At 40.4% G+C, this 15,690-nt stretch overlaps 1 protein-coding gene across 1 annotated transcript; it reads right to left on the bottom strand.

Annotated features, from left to right (window-relative positions):
- Positions 1-326: 326 nt before the first annotated feature.
- LOC101403008 (C-C chemokine receptor type 3) lies at positions 327-14,861 on the bottom strand. The gene is made up of 2 exons (XM_014791341.2): positions 14,667-14,861; positions 327-1,820 (listed from the first exon to the last, which is right to left on the bottom strand). The coding sequence occupies exon 2, from the start codon at positions 1,807-1,809 to the stop codon at positions 730-732; it is 1,080 nt and encodes a 359-aa protein (XP_014646827.1). The 5' UTR covers positions 1,810-1,820; positions 14,667-14,861; the 3' UTR covers positions 327-729.
- Positions 14,862-15,690: the final 829 nt, after the last annotated feature.

Raw genomic sequence — 15,690 nt, 5'->3', positions numbered from 1 at the left:
GCATTCTGTCTGTATCACCTAACACACAGTTGTTGGATGAGCAGTAGGACTGGTGTTTAAGAGGATAGTGTCCACACATTTCAGGGCTCTGAGAAGTTTCTATGAGCAAGGCCTTTATTCTCTATTCTCTAAAATACCAAATTGCTATTCTTCTATTGAGTCGCTCATGGGAAATTTGGTCATTCAGTGTAACTAGGAAATCAACTCACTATCAATAATATTCAGAACATGTGTGACATGCTGTTATGTTACTTGAAACTATAAATCCATAAACTAAAAAAAAAAAAGCCTTTTCATCAAGAAAGGAAAGAGCTAGTCACAGTACATTAAGAATGTAGCTGATTTATTGTATTTTGTGAAAGATGTTTCATTTATATCAATAGCTGGCTAAAGTTAAGTTTTAAAATATAAAAAGTTTTAGCTGCCTGTAGCTGCATATAGTAACTATCTAACATTCAGTTTCATTAAAACATATATAACTCTTCATTGAATCAAGCAAAGCTCTGCTTTTAAGGGTTGATGATAAGTAAGCTGCCCAGCCGTTGACCTCTGGTAATGACTTTGGGGTGCATAAATATACTGCCATCCTTGAGTATATATTTTAATGTCTTCAAGAGCTTCAGCGTTGCACTGGAAGTTCAAAGGACTGGCGTAGAGGTCAATGTGATTGACAACGTATTTGCTTCAACTTCCCAGTGCATCTTCTTTAGGCAATTTTCTGCATCTGATCTAAAATACAGCAGAGAGTTCCTGCTCCCCTGTTGATGGGGATACAGAACTGGTTCTTTCCAGTTTCTCGCTAGAAAGGAATGGGATGTATTTGCCCAGGTAGATGGCCACGTGCATGTGGAAAAAGTGGCGGAGGTGCTTCTGGAACCTCTCGCCAACAAAGGCGTAGATCACCGGGTTGACGCAGCAGTGCGTATAGGCCATCACCTCTGTCACCAGCAGGGCCATGTCCAGCTGTTTGCTCCGTTCACAGCTGGTCTCAAAGAAGACCGTTTGAAAAGTGGAGATAAGGATAACCAGGTTGTAAGGTGCCCAGAAAATGAAAAAGACCACCATGATGACAAAAATGAGCCGTATGGCCTTGTACTTTTTTTTACTGGGGCATCTCAGCAATGTTTTAATGATTCCTGAGTAGCAGACAGCCATTACAAGCAGAGGCAGAGCGAGACCCAAGATATTCATTCTCAGAACATGAAAACGTTTCCAGGTATCTTCTTCATTTTCTGGGTAAGAAGGAAGGCAGATGTACTGTCCAAAATCCTCTAGGGCCCCATGGAAGATAAACTCAGGGAGGGCTGCTAGCCCCGCCAGGACCCAGGTCAGGACACTGGTTATGAGGCCAAAAGTGACAGTCCGGGCTCGAAGGGCAAACACAGCGTGGACGATGGCCAGATACCGGTCTATCGTCAGCAGGATGATGAAAAAGATCTCACTGTACAAGCCCGTGTAATAAAGCCATACGAGGAACTTACACATGCAGTGGCCAAAAACCCACTCATTCCACCTGACATAGTGAATCCAGAATGGCAGAGTGAATAGAAAGAGCAAGTCAGAAATTGCCAAATTGAGCAGGTAGATGTTGGTCATAATCCGGAGCCTCTTGTATTTCGTGAGGATCACCACCACCACCAGATTGCCCAGCAGACCAATCACAAACACCAGAGCATACAGTGGGGGCAGGAACTGGGCTGCCAGCTCCTTGATGTTGATTTTTTCACATGGCACTGACCAATCATAGTCATAAGGTGTGGTTCCGAAAGCCTCATCCACACTCTCCGTCCCATCTAAAGAGGTCGACATTTTTCTTGGCCCTGTGAGAGAAGAAGAAAAAAACAACCACATAATTAGGCATGATCAAACTTTGTGAACCACACTAGTTGATTCATTCATTTACCCAACAAAACCATGTGTGATAAACAGCCTATACACTTAAAGGTTCTTCAACATGTATTTCAAAAGGTATATCAGAGATGCTATGGGGGAGGTGTCAGGAATGAAAGATCTGAAGTTTTGAAAGTCAACATGACCTATGATGGGAAAAGAAACAGAAATGTTGGGGATGGTGGTGAAGAATGGGGATGTTGACTTCTTAATGCATTTGAAGGAAGAAATGCAAAACAGAAACAAACAGGCTGGATAATAATAATAATATTATAATAATTACTATTACTGTATATTTTAAGGCATTTTGCATTCTATGTTTTACAGTTTATATATGATGTTCAAAATCATCCTACCTATTTAAAAACCAAATGCTTATACTAATAATGGTGGTTATTATTATTACAAATAGCTACTCCTCTCTGTGGCTCAGTAACAATGTGCTGTTCATCACAGCTAATGGGGAAATTGAAGCTTGAGGAAATTTAGTAATTTACCCCAAATCCTCTAACAAGTAAGTACAAAAGTTTGGGCTAGGTCTTCAGTATCTATTTCCAATTATCTCATCACTACAAATCAAATGCAGTGATTTTTAAGTCTAACTGTTGAAGATTTAGCTATTGTAATTATTATTAACTATTGTAACAATTACAACTATAAGCAGCATTAACCTAGGTTATTTCCCTTTTCCTGCTCCTGAGAATGCTGAGATAAATGTCATGTGCCAATAGCAAACCCCTTAGAGTTTCTCTTTCATAAAGGCGCTGAACAGAAGGGATAGGCCATTGGCATTTCTTATTAGATTTGGCAGTTTTTAGACCAGGATCCCTAGGGCCAGTGCCTGCTTTTCTTAAGATTACAGACTTATTGGAGAACAAGGAAAAACAGACAAGGGAGGAGTCCCATGAAGGGCAGTTAATCCCAGCACTGCTTCCTCGGTTGGAGTCCCACTGAGTTTCTCCTTTCTGTGAGGAAGGGACAAGTGTGAGAATATGAATATATAAGTCAACGGGCATTTTTCAAGGTAAGTCTTAGAAAAGCAATAATTGAAGCCAATGGCAAGGAATCGTCTTTGCTTCTTAATAGAATACTGAGCCCCCAGAAGTCAGCCACTGTGAGGGTTCTGTGTAGTCAAAGTGAGAGTAGAGATGGGATATACAGGAACCATTCCAACCGGTTCCTCTGACCAGCTGTAGGACTTGGGCAAGCCCTTAACTCTGAGCCTTATTTACTCATCTCCAAAATAAGGATCATGATGCACTCAAGGTTGTGGTGAGGATCCAATGAGAGAGTGTACTTGAGGTCATATTTTAAACTCAAAAAAGCTGTAAAATTGGTAGGAAGCAGAAATGAAAGAAAGACAATGAGAAGCCATTTCATATGAAATTAGGAAAAAAGTAGGGTCTCTTGGCTAGAACTTGATCTATTTTCATGGCTCTGTCCTGGTACGCCACCCACTGATGACGTATGGAGGCTTTTGAGCTGTAAAATGGAACTGAGAAATAACCAATTTGTATGATCTTATCAGCATTCTTACTCCTATTGGCATAATCCACAGCAGCTGAGAAAAAATACCTATCATTTTGTCTGTTATGCATTTAAAATCACAGAGAGTGTCCCTCTAAACTTTAGTGTCTAAAGCAAAAGTATAGTGGCCTCTTCTTTTAGGCTAAATTATTCATATTTTCTTTCCTTTTCCCCAGACTGATCTAAAAACAAGTCAAACTTTTAAAAAAAATTCACTAAAATTTTGTTCAACTTGAGAGTCATGTCTTTAACTCACGTGTCACTTCCATAAAACCAACATTATCAGTATGATAAAATGGTAGAATCTTTTGGAGGCTCTAGAGTGCAAAGCGCAGCGAAGCATGTGGTTTCTCTAGAGTCAGAAGCCAAGTCATCGATTACTAGTTACATGAGGTCAGAGATATGAAAACTGATATGGTTTTTGTCTGTTTATACAGCCCTAATCAAAACGAATATTTAGGTCTGAAATAGGGAAGAAATTTGAATTAGGCTTTTAAAAATGGCTTTTTGCATTTTGGAAAAATGAGATGGTAATAGTAAACAAACCATCAACACCAAAAATAAAGGAAAGTAAAAACCATCCCAAATCTCACCATGGAGTTTACCGCTATTAACATTTCTCTACGCAGATATGCATACATGGGTACAAGTTTTATCAAAAAATGAGGTTATACTACTTTAGCCGGTTCACTAAAATTACTCATAGCACAACTCAGCTGTGAAATGGAAATGAAGTTTCTCTAGTCTTCAAGACTATTTGGATCTCTGTTACCAACTTCCCACCTACTGGGTAGCAGGAAAAAGGATTCACAAATTTTAGTCCGAAGTGGTTTAAACTTAGCCTGATCCATTGATTTGAATGATGACTTTCGGTTTCATTCATCCTCTTTATGTTGCCAGTTTATAATTTCAGTTTCTTTTCTTCTCTCATTGGTCTTCTCTAAGATGGCAGTGGAGATATGGGAATGAGGCCAGCATGACTCAAGGCACGAGCAGAGTACGGAGGGGGTGCCCTGGTCTCCTGTTGGTCTTTGATTTATGCGGCTGGTGTCTGCTGAGGTGGGGTGACCTAGTCCCAACCCTGAGCCCTTTGCTGGCATCTGCCTCAATGGTTTGTAGGTAATGTCCTCGTGATCCACTCATTCTCAGTTTTCCTTGGGCATAGTGACCTCTCCCAGATGACAGAGTGTTCCCTCAGCTCTGGCTGGAATGAAGAACCCTCTGTTACTGCCACATCTCCACCAGATTCCCGGCCCAGGCTGTGCACCTTCTCCTGAACTGGCAGGCACCCAGGCAGACATGCTCCTCCTTGACTCTATGCCCACGCCATGTACAAACCAAGGACACCCAAGAGTGCAAACAAGATCTTTTTTCTGCCTGACCACCAACTCAACTGCACTGGCCACCCCAGTGGGTAAGGAGGTGCTTTGCAGAGAGACATCTTATGGGGGTCCCCCCAGTTTATCAAACAGCCCTCCACATCCCCGAATTCTGGTCAAAGACTGAATGGGGAGATAGAAACCCACAGGTGTGACTGCTTTCCATGACCATTGTCTCTTTTCTCACAATTTCTGGAGTCAAAAGGAGAAGACCCCCCTTCCCCCATTCTTATCTGGTCAGGTTCAACTAAATGCAACCTCCATTTTTACTATGTAATATGTAATGCATACCTCTCCACGTTAACAAGCATAGTTTTAGGTTCACCAAGTTTAAATTTTAAGAGTCTTGCAAGGTTGAGTTGAGAATAAACATCTAGAATTGGAGCCTTTCTTTAAAAAATACATTTAAGTTTGGAATGCCATTTTAATTCTCAAAAAAAATTTTTTTTAAGTAATGACACAATGCTGATGAGGTTGCAGAGAACCTGGAGCACTTATTGCTGATGCAATGTAACTTGGTTCAATAATTTTTGGAAATTATATGTATAACAAGAACCATCAAGATACACATGTCTTTGATTCAGTAGTTCTACTCCTAGGAATTTACCCTAAGGGGAAAAAGTTGACCAAACCAAAACAGAATTGTGCACAAAGATGTTCGTTGTGGCATCATTTTCGTAATAGAAAGAAACAAAGAAATGTGGGAACAGTCTAAATGTTTGACACATGAAAGATATTTTGAATAAACTGTAGTCTACTTGCACAATATATTATTATGTAGTCAGTAAAACTAGTTTTGGAGACCAGTAGAATCGCAGGCAAATGTTTATGAAAAATGAAGAGAATGTAAAGTGTGTAAATTAAGATTGCAACCACAAGAAACTATATGTACATATATAAGGCAATAAGCAAATAATTAAAATAGTTGTGGCAGGGAAGAGGATTATAATTTTTAAGGTTGTCAAATTTAAAATTTTTCTATATTCCCTTATCAATTAAACGGTAATTGGAAGCAAGTGCTTTTAAGCAGGGACTACTGAAGAGTTGGCAAACATTTTCTAAAGGTAATTGGCTTGGAAACCTAGGCAAATTACAAGTTGAAGGGTTTACTCCTCAGAACTTGAAACCACAAACTGAAATCTAAGAAACTTGAAGTGGAGGCCACGCTAGGCAGATCATTTGAATTTTGTTTTGAAGTTTAGAAATGTTGGTAGCTTGGTTCTCCTCTTCAGTCTTGGGTGGGGCTGACGTACAAACATGAGACTGGGGGAGGGGAGATTTCTCTTAGGGTCTTGAGACCTGAGCTGGCGGAGGCTCAGCCAGCCTCCACGAGAAGACTGAGGAGGCCCTTCAGATGACCATGCCATGCACCTCCATGTGGACACGTGGATGTCAGCTCCCAGGATGCCTCCAAATTATCCAGTGTGTGACACTGTCACACCCACATTTTCTCTTCTTCCTACTCCACGATTCTTAGTGTTTTTGGCAAATTCTGAAGTTGGAGGATAAATACAAGGCCCCTGCTCTTCTCTTGCTGGGCCCAGACTTTCAGCCTATGTGGCGGGGCACTGTGCTTAGATATGCCTGAGTGAACATCAGAAGGGCACTTCCATGAGTTTACAATAATTCACACCTCCTTGTCTTTGAAGAAGTGGAGATCATTTCCCTGCACCCTCAACACCTCCCCAAATGCAAGCCAGATCCCCTCCTAATGAATATCAACTCAGAGAGGCTTGTTAAACTCCAAAGACACTCCAAATAAAACCAGTGCACTGTGACTTTAACTCCTTGGTCTTGAGCAACAGCACACACGGTGCCTCTGAATAGAAGAAAGATTCATTTTTCAGCATGAATCAAATAATGCATGATATGGTCAAAAACTTTCTTTGTGTGATGCATTCTTTCCTTATTATCAACAACCACCTGGGAAGGGAAAAAATACTGGGAAGAAAATGGTCTCTGAGTTCAGGAGGTTGACATTCTTTATACATAATCAATGTGAGATCAGAGTCAATAGTAATTGTGTCTTCCTTAGGCCAGGCACTTTATATATTGCTTGTTATCACAACTTTGCAAGGTAGATTTTTATATCCACATTTTATAGATGAGCAAACAGAGGCTTGGCAAGGCTCAGTCACTTGCCTGAGGCTATTCTTGTTAGTGCACGACAGAGCTGAGACTTGATCCTGTGTGCTTTGGCTTCAAAGCCTACATTATTATTGCCTTAGGGTTCCATTTAGTAAGGACCTCCATATCCAAGATTACATAAATGTTCATATATTTTTTAAATCTTTGTGGTTCAGGTTTTTATACATATAAATCTCGAATCCATTTTTAATGTAGTTTGACATATGGCATGAAGTGCATTTCTAGTTTACTTCTCTTTAAATGGTTGACCAATTTAAAAACACCATATGGTGAATAACCACCCTGTCCTCCTCGGACTTGAGACATCACCTTTGTCATGTATTCTTTAATATTCCTGATTCTGTTTGTGTACTTTACATTCCACTCCATTGATCTCTTATTTCTGTGCCAGAAACACCCTTTTAATTACTGTAGATTTATTAGATTGTTTATATAGACTATCTGATTATGCAACTCCCTTTCACTATTCATTTTCACATATGTCTTACTTATTAGAGCCATTTGTTGTATTAGATAAACTTTAGGGTCACTCGGTCAATTACTTATAAAAATATAATTTTGAGTAGAATTATATTACATTTGTAAATAAACTTAGGAAGAATTGATAACTTTACAATATCAAGTTTTCATATCTGGGAACTTGATATGTTTACTTACTCTACTTACTATAGTTCTTTTAGTTACTGGTCTTGCACATTTCTTATTGTTTTTATCTACCTTCATATTTTCTGAGGTTACTGTGAACGAGATATTTGTCCCTAATAAATTTGCTGACCAATTATTGGGATGTAGGAAAGAAAATTATTTTATATTTTTTAAGCTGATCACCTTACTGTTTTTTAAAAGTAAGTTCATTTAGGACTTCTAGATAGATAATAATATTATCTGTGAAACAGTGATAAGATTATAACCTCATTTCTTGTATTCCTCATTTGTTTTTCTTACCTTATTGCTTTGGCTGGAACTGCCACCAAGATGTTAAATAGCCATGGTGTCAGTATGTTTGTCTGGTTCCTGATTTTAATGGGACCCCCACCCAACTTTTCAAAGGCCCCAAGGAACATACTAACTAATAGGCCCTTCATTGTTCTTTAAGACAGTCTAGTTTTGATAAAAGCTCTTAAGAATTTGATTAAGAATCTTCAAGAACAGATGGCAATTCAAAATCATTGGACGTAAGCCTGAAAAAATAAAAAGAGGAAGGTTTCTGAATACTTCTTGTCTTTAAAGGGTAAGAAAATTAATATTTTTTTGAGTAGTTGCCTGTTTGATATTCCTCTCTAGAAACTTATTTCACATGATTTACTTATCACAATGGCAGTGTGAGGTAGATATTTTTATTATTCTGATTTTATGGCTGAAAAAAACTGAGCTCAGAGTAATTCCAAAATTTATGTTCACACAGAGAGCAAATGGCTAAGTTGGAACTTGAACCCAGGTGTTCCAGACTCAAAGAAACCTAGGCATTCTCCACATCCTCACTTGCCTGTCAGCATCAGACCACTGGAAGGGAACCTTTGGTGTGACGGCAAACACGTTTCTCAATTTCAGCACAATTTCCTTGCTGTGGACGTCTACTGTATGTAGAAGTCATGATCCCCAATAATAACAATGCCATGGCATGTGATCCATCTGTGACAGTCAAAGCCAGAGATACTCTGAGCTACTCATTTGCAATATTTCTCAAACTTTTCTGAATGTTTTTAGAAGTAAATGTCAACAAATCCTTGTCAGATGAGTGAACAAAGACACTATTAATTTAAAATCCATTTTATTCTAAAACTTTGCTAAAGTGGAAAATTGCTATGTCTAATAATGAAGAGTGCTGATCCTTGACAGTAATGAGAATTTGGTTAAAACCAGGCATGACCGATAGAAGACCACATGATAAATGATATCCCAGATTAGTAAAATCACTAATCTGGGGTGTATGTGTGTGCGTGTGTGTGTTTAATTAAGTGCTTAGTCTTTTTGAGGGGATCAGCCTCTAAGGTGAACTTGATAAGTCATCCAATGAGTATAGAGAAGAGAGCAGTTATGAAGTCACTGCTTACCACCCTGAATCTATCTGCCCATCTGGCAGAGCCCTGTCCACAGGTGACTCCCAGTGGTGATCATTCCTGCAGGACTGCTGTTAAGATCATGTCACATTCCCAAGGCCCTAGGTAATTTTTGGCTTCATTGGTATCTGGTGCCAGAGAATCTGTAGCCATAAGACTTTTATTTCTTGTGTATTCCTGGTCCTCCTCAGTGTAGGATAATAATAATTGAGTTCCTAGGTCTGAAGAAATGACTGTGTCACCTAGAGCAAGTAGCTTAACCTCTCTGCCTCAGAATCCTTACGTGTAACATGGTGATGAGAAGAGCTACTGCCTTATGGGATTCTTCAGTCAATCATTCAACAATTACTTATTAGCACCTATGACAGGCAGTCACTGGTCCAGGGACACAGGTATGTCAGTGAACAGAATAGACCAAACTTCTTGACTTAATGGAGGTTCATGGAGTTGGGGACACAGATAATAAATAAAAACTACAGTGTCTCAGATTGTCATGAGAGCTATGGAGAAAGATAAAAGAGGAAAGGGGGAAAGGGAGTAGGGTGGAGTTGGAGAGGTGCAATTTTAATTTGGAGGGGGTCAATAAGGAGCCCACTGAAGTGACATTTGAGAAAAGACTTGAGAGAAGTGAGGGAATGAGTTGGACAGGTATCTGAGGGATGAGAGTTCCAGGCAGAGAAACAGCAAGTGCAAATATCCTAAGATGGGAGAGTGCCCAGACATGTTCTTAGAAGAGCAAGAAGGCCAGAGTAGCCAGAACATGAGTGAGGGGTATTAGGAGAAGTTTTCAGACATATGGGGTAGGCGTGGGCAGGGGTTCAGTGTAGCCATGCAGCCACTGAAGAACTTGAGCTTTTCTCTGAATGCATTGGGGCCCATTGGAGTGTTTCCATTAAAAGCATGACATGATTCAACTTATGTTTTATAAGGATTGTTCTGGCTGCTATGTGGAGAATAGACTATGGAAGCAAAGCTGGAAACAAGGGACAAGTAAAAAAGCTAATATGATAATCCAGGCAAGATATGACACTGGACTGGACATGGTAGTAGGAGTAGAAAGGGTGAGAAGTGGATGGATCCTGTATAAATGCAGAAGCAGCACCACAGAATTTGTTGAGAGAGAGGATGTAGGTGAGAAATAGTCAAGGGTGACTCCAAGAGTTTTGAACAACTGGAAGGATGGAGTTGCCATGAGCTGAGACGAAGAAGGCTGGGGAAAAATAAGCCTGGTTTGGGGCAGGTCAAGTCTGAGAGGCCCCTATGCCATCCAAGTGGAGACGACCAGCAGGCAGTTGGATATAAGTTCCCGGGGAGAACTCTTGGCTGATGATATAAAGTTGACACTTGTCATCACATAGATAGTATTTAAAGTCATGACGTTGGATAAGAGCACCTGAGAAGAAAGTATAGCTAGTGAGGACTGTGTCCTCAGGTATGCCAAAAATCAGAGGTCAGAGCAACAAGGAGGACACAGCAAGAGAGACCGAGAAGGAGTGGACAGTGTGGTGGGAGAAAAGCCAGGAGAGCTGGTGCTCCAGACACCAAGCGAGGAAAGTGTTGCAAGGAGGAGGGAGTGACATGAGGACCACATGAACTAACACATGTGAGAACATCTAGAACACTGAGCCAGGCAAATATATGTTAGTTATTCTTCCCCTCCCTCCACCCATTGACCTTCCTTATTTTGCAAGTTTTCAGGACTTTCCAAAAATTTTTTAGATCCTGTCTAAGATAGTATAATGCGACTTTAGAGGAGGAAGTGTCTCTTCTGCCTAAAGAGATATTCTCATCTTTCCACAAACAACCCGTCTGTAGCCTACTACCCACAGTTATATAGAAAAACCTACCAAAGGATTGGTATCCAAAAATTTGTTTTAACAAGACATTTCAGCCTTCATTAGAATCTTTAGTTATAGTAAATGAGGAGTTTGAATTTCTACAAATGAGTTTGGATTGCAACCAAATTAAATAATCTAACGGGAACCCAGGATTATATTAATCCACTTACTTACTGACATGTCCAACGGAGAGACATCAGGTATTGGATTATCTTTCACAAAGATGACAGGTAGGTAGTAGATAGATAGACAGGTAGATGATTGAATTCCAGGCAAGTTAAAAACAATCAGGAATCAGGGAGAGTTCTCCTGGGCACCTAATTTTGGCCAATTTAGGATGCTGTGAAATGATCACTTCCCATAATCTGCATACAACACTTCTATTAATCTAATCTAAGTTTACATGCAAGAAGTTTTTTTAAAAACTCCATCGCATGCTAATTTATGGTCAACTAGAATTACAGATTAGCATGTGATGGGATTTTAAAGCGTCTGAGACTATATCCAAAGCACTGCGCTAGGTCGCAGGCAAGACATTTAATGTGAACATTGCCCAAGTGAAACACAGTCGAGAGGAAACCTCACCCATTAAAGATACTTTGAAGGAGGCTGAGGTATTCACCCCGGACAAGAGATACTTGGGGGAGGAGAGAGAGCAAGATACTGGCTGCGTAGATGAGAATCAGAATCATGTTTGACTCCCAGTGGCATCCCCCAGAACCAGCAGGAGGGAGTTCCAAGAGGCAAATTCAACCACAACATAAGAAAGAGCTTGAGCAGGATTATCGAAAATTAAATGGGTGCCTTGTGACGCCCTGAGCAAGGTGTGATGAGGAATCCAAGCAGAGGCTGGGTGGCTGCCTGTCAGGGACATTGCGGGAGGGGATCTCCACAGTGAGAGGAAGGTTGACTGGACCGATGGTTCTCAGCCTGGCGGCACATGGAACTCATTGGAGAGCTTTTGAATTCCCAAAGCCAGGCCGCTCCCCTGAACAACTAAATCAGAATCTCTGGAGGCGGGACCCAGTCCTTGGTGATTCTTACATCTCCCCCAGTGATTCCCCTGTGCAGCCTCGGTTCACAACTCCTGGACTAGATGACACGAAGTCCCTCCTAAATTTTATGAAGCTGTTTTCTGTCTCTGAGCTACATACTCTCCAACCTCCTTAAGCTTAGTTGAGAAGAGAAGGGGAATTGTAGGGGTAGAACGAAGAAATCCTCAGTTGCAAGTGGGAAGTAGTCACCACGTTAGACAGTGCAGAACCAGTGCCCAGTGTCCTGCCTGACGAGTCACAGCTGCTTCATACACTCTTCTCAGATGGATAGGAGGATGGAGCAGAATAATTATAACTCTGTTTTTCACTGTTCAGACTATATTATGTTCTGTCTCAGGTACCACATTTTAAGAGGGTTAGTATCAGCCTGGAGTACAGAACAGGCTAGGACGATAAAGGTCCAAAAACATCTGCTGTAGTGGGCAGAACTATGAATGTTTTGTATGAAAAATGAAAGTCTTCAGATTTATTTTAGTTCCTTTTTTTTTGGTCATTATTTGTACATCTTTGGTTCTTTAAATCTTTTTTATTAAAGGATTGGATTAGGCAACGTTTTAGGTCCCTTTGAGGTAGAAAAGTCTATGATGTGATAGCTTTTCCTGTGGAAGAGGGAGTATACTCTCAAGAGAACAGAAATTGGACAGCACTGGAGGAAACTACATTCAGTCACACATGGGGAAGAACTTGCTGAGAACCAAGTTGTGCAAGAACAGAATGGGCTGCCTCATGGGCCAGTAAGCTCCCTCCCTGGAAATACACAAGAACCTCCCAAGGCTGAAATCATGAATAAATACAATCTTCTTTCCAGCTGCGGACATATTCCAGCATTTGTGGGTTAGGGCAGCACATGGACTTCCACAGCTGCTAATCATTATTATTAGTTACTAGAGCAAAAGTTACACTCCATTCCTGGGGTGTGGTCAATTCATTTTAAGTGACTTGGTTTCATCCACCTGCCAAGTGATTTTGGATATTTTTACCAACTTCCTTGTCCAAAGATTAGATTTGCTCTTTATATTTCAATAGCAGGTGTTTCAAGTGTAGCTGATTTTTAGTAATTGTATATAAGCTGACGTTATTCAGTTGAAAGAGATCATGAAGAATATGTTTTCATAAGGAAAGTATGCCTATGCAGTCAAAATAACATGGCTGAGGGTGTTCAGTGTGACCAGAGGGCTCAGCTTCCAGCCCCTGGTCCTTCTACCTCCACCTGCACCTTGGAGAGAGAACTCCTGCCTCTTTTCCAGGTACCATGTTTATTATAATTGATATCACACTTGTATATGATTTTGTATCCTGATATTTAAAATTTTATATCCTGCACCTAGTTCCATATAGTTAAAAATTATTTGGAAATATAATTTGTAGTGACTCCAACACATTGTATATTCATGGTTATTTAATCATTGTCTTATTGTTGTGTGATTAAGTTGTTCCCAATTTGCACTTTTATAAATAATGCTGCAACAAACATCTTTCTCTGTATTTTTTTTTATTTCCTGTGTATTAGTTATAGATTTCCCAAAGCACAATCTCTACCAGTAATCATATTTCTAAGGCTCTTGAAGCATTTTGCCAAATTGCTTCCAGAAAGTGCATAACAATGTATTTACTCTTGGCACTAGTAGGCGATGGTGCCAGTCTCAGCAAGCATTCATTAACACAGAGAAGATCTAAAAGAAAAAAATTACTTGGCCAATTATATGGGCAAAAGCGATCTCATTATTGTTGTAACTAATATTTCTTTAATTACTGATGTGGGTTTTTTTTAACTTAATTATTAGTCATTCCTGTTTCCTTTTCTGTGAATTATCTGTTTGTGCCCTTTACCCATTTTATTCTGCTGGGCAAATCTGCTTTTTTCTTATTGAGTCATGCTTCCCCCAGAAGAAATAACTCAGCCTGCACGATTCAATGTAATCATCCCCACCTTCTGAAAAGAGCTGCAGATGTGCTCGAACTCCTATCGCTTCCATGTGCCAAAGACCCCGTATTCCCATCGCCCTGCCTCAAAACACTTCTCAAACAACAGTCAGCTTCCATCCCCAAGCAATCCAAGGTTCCCAGAAGATTAGGAAGACTTTCTATCCCTACCCTCTAATACAGGTCCAGGGAAAGCTAGCAGTCAGCCTTGTAGATCCAGACAAAAAGACACCAAAGCAATCGATCAACTGATTCACCTAACAGCCTGACAGAGAGGGGAGTTTCAATGACGACTTGAAATATATACGTATGTATACAAATGTAATATATAAATGTATGTACACACGTGTGTAAATTATATTTTCACTGGCTGTTTCTTACAAGTCAATATCAATAAACACAAAGCTACTAAGTGTAACCCTTTTGCAGTGGTCCTATTCTCAATAGTTGAGAATTTATGAAAGCGTAGAGAAGGCAACCTGGGCACAATCGGGCATATTGGCTGAAGAGGTATCAAAGGCCAAGCTCGGATGAGTGGAAGAGGCAAGCTCATCATCATACGGGTAGGAAAAAGAAAGGGAAAATGGAGGAAAGCAAGAATAAAATGAATATATTTTGCAATATTCTCTCCCACTGGCCTCGTTCTACCTACTAAATTGTGGTGGACCTCCCTCTCCTCTGCCTCCTCAACTCAAGGTATTGCTTCCACCTGCCCGGACCCCTCACTTCATCTCCTTTTTCCTAGAAACCTGACAGTCTACCCTGGAAATATCTTCTAAATAAACAACTTCTGTTGCATTTAATAAGTTTTTGCACTGATGAGAACAAAAAGAAGACAAGAGGTACCTGCTAATTTAGCAAAGTCCTTTATGCGTCCAGTGATAGCTTAGGTCTCGCCACTCAGGGAACGGAGATACCATCTGATCAGAGACATTAGTAAGGTAGGAAACTACACAGCTTCCTGTTTTAAACAGGCTAGCTTCTCAGGTTTTGCAAGTTTTCAGAAAGATATTGACTTTGGTGCAGTTCTTCTTTTCTATGATTGAGATCACACGCTGAACACTCAGTTGAGAAATCCTTGAGATGAACACTGCTGATGTTCAGCAGCTATTTCAGGGGTTCTGCGTTCCTTTGGCATGGCTCATTCTTTTGGAAAGGGGAGATAACTCTTGACTAAGCATTGCTTTGACCCACGGGGAAGCAGAGTGAAAAATGAAATGGAAATTTCCCTGTGCAGGAACAATGATGACTAGGGGATAACCTAATTATTCTATAGAGCTCCTTGGAGACTTTGATGAGGCAAGTTGTAGCACAGGTTTGGACAACCCAAGAAGACTTGAGTAGGAGTTTCAGTTGTGGCACCCACTGCTGCATGACCTTGGGTTAATCATTTAATCTTACTGGACCTTAGCTTTCTCATCTGTAAACTGGAAATAATAATAACTACGTCACAGGGTTGCCATGGAACCAACTAAGATGAATATGTAAAAAGGCTCTATAGAATATACAGGGCTAAGCAAACATAAGGTCTGGGTAGAATATCACTACGACATAAGCTTCAAAGGGCAGAGCCATGTACCTTCTCTATGTGCTGATGTGTCCGGGGGACCTAGCATGGTGCTGAGCACAGAGCAGGTGCTCACCCAATATTTGTGGGAAGAGCTCTGACCATGTATGGTGTGATCTTTTAAAGACTGGCTAAGTGGACAAGTCAATGACATTCACCAAGTGTTTCTCAAACATCTGCTATGTATGCAGGACTGTGCTATATGCTTCAGATGATGAAGATAGGAAGAAAGGACAAAGACTGCTGGGAGGGCTCATGGGCATCACGGGGTCCCCAGTTTGAGGGAGCTTGGCAGCCAGCATT

This window comes from Ceratotherium simum, chromosome 5 (assembly GCF_057802395.1).
Source record: "Ceratotherium simum simum isolate JZ-2026a chromosome 5, ASM5780239v1, whole genome shotgun sequence".
Classification (NCBI taxonomy): domain Eukaryota; kingdom Metazoa; phylum Chordata; class Mammalia; order Perissodactyla; family Rhinocerotidae; genus Ceratotherium; species Ceratotherium simum.
Note: the sequence above shows the minus strand (reverse complement) of the source record. Positions and strands in the feature narration are given on the sequence as shown.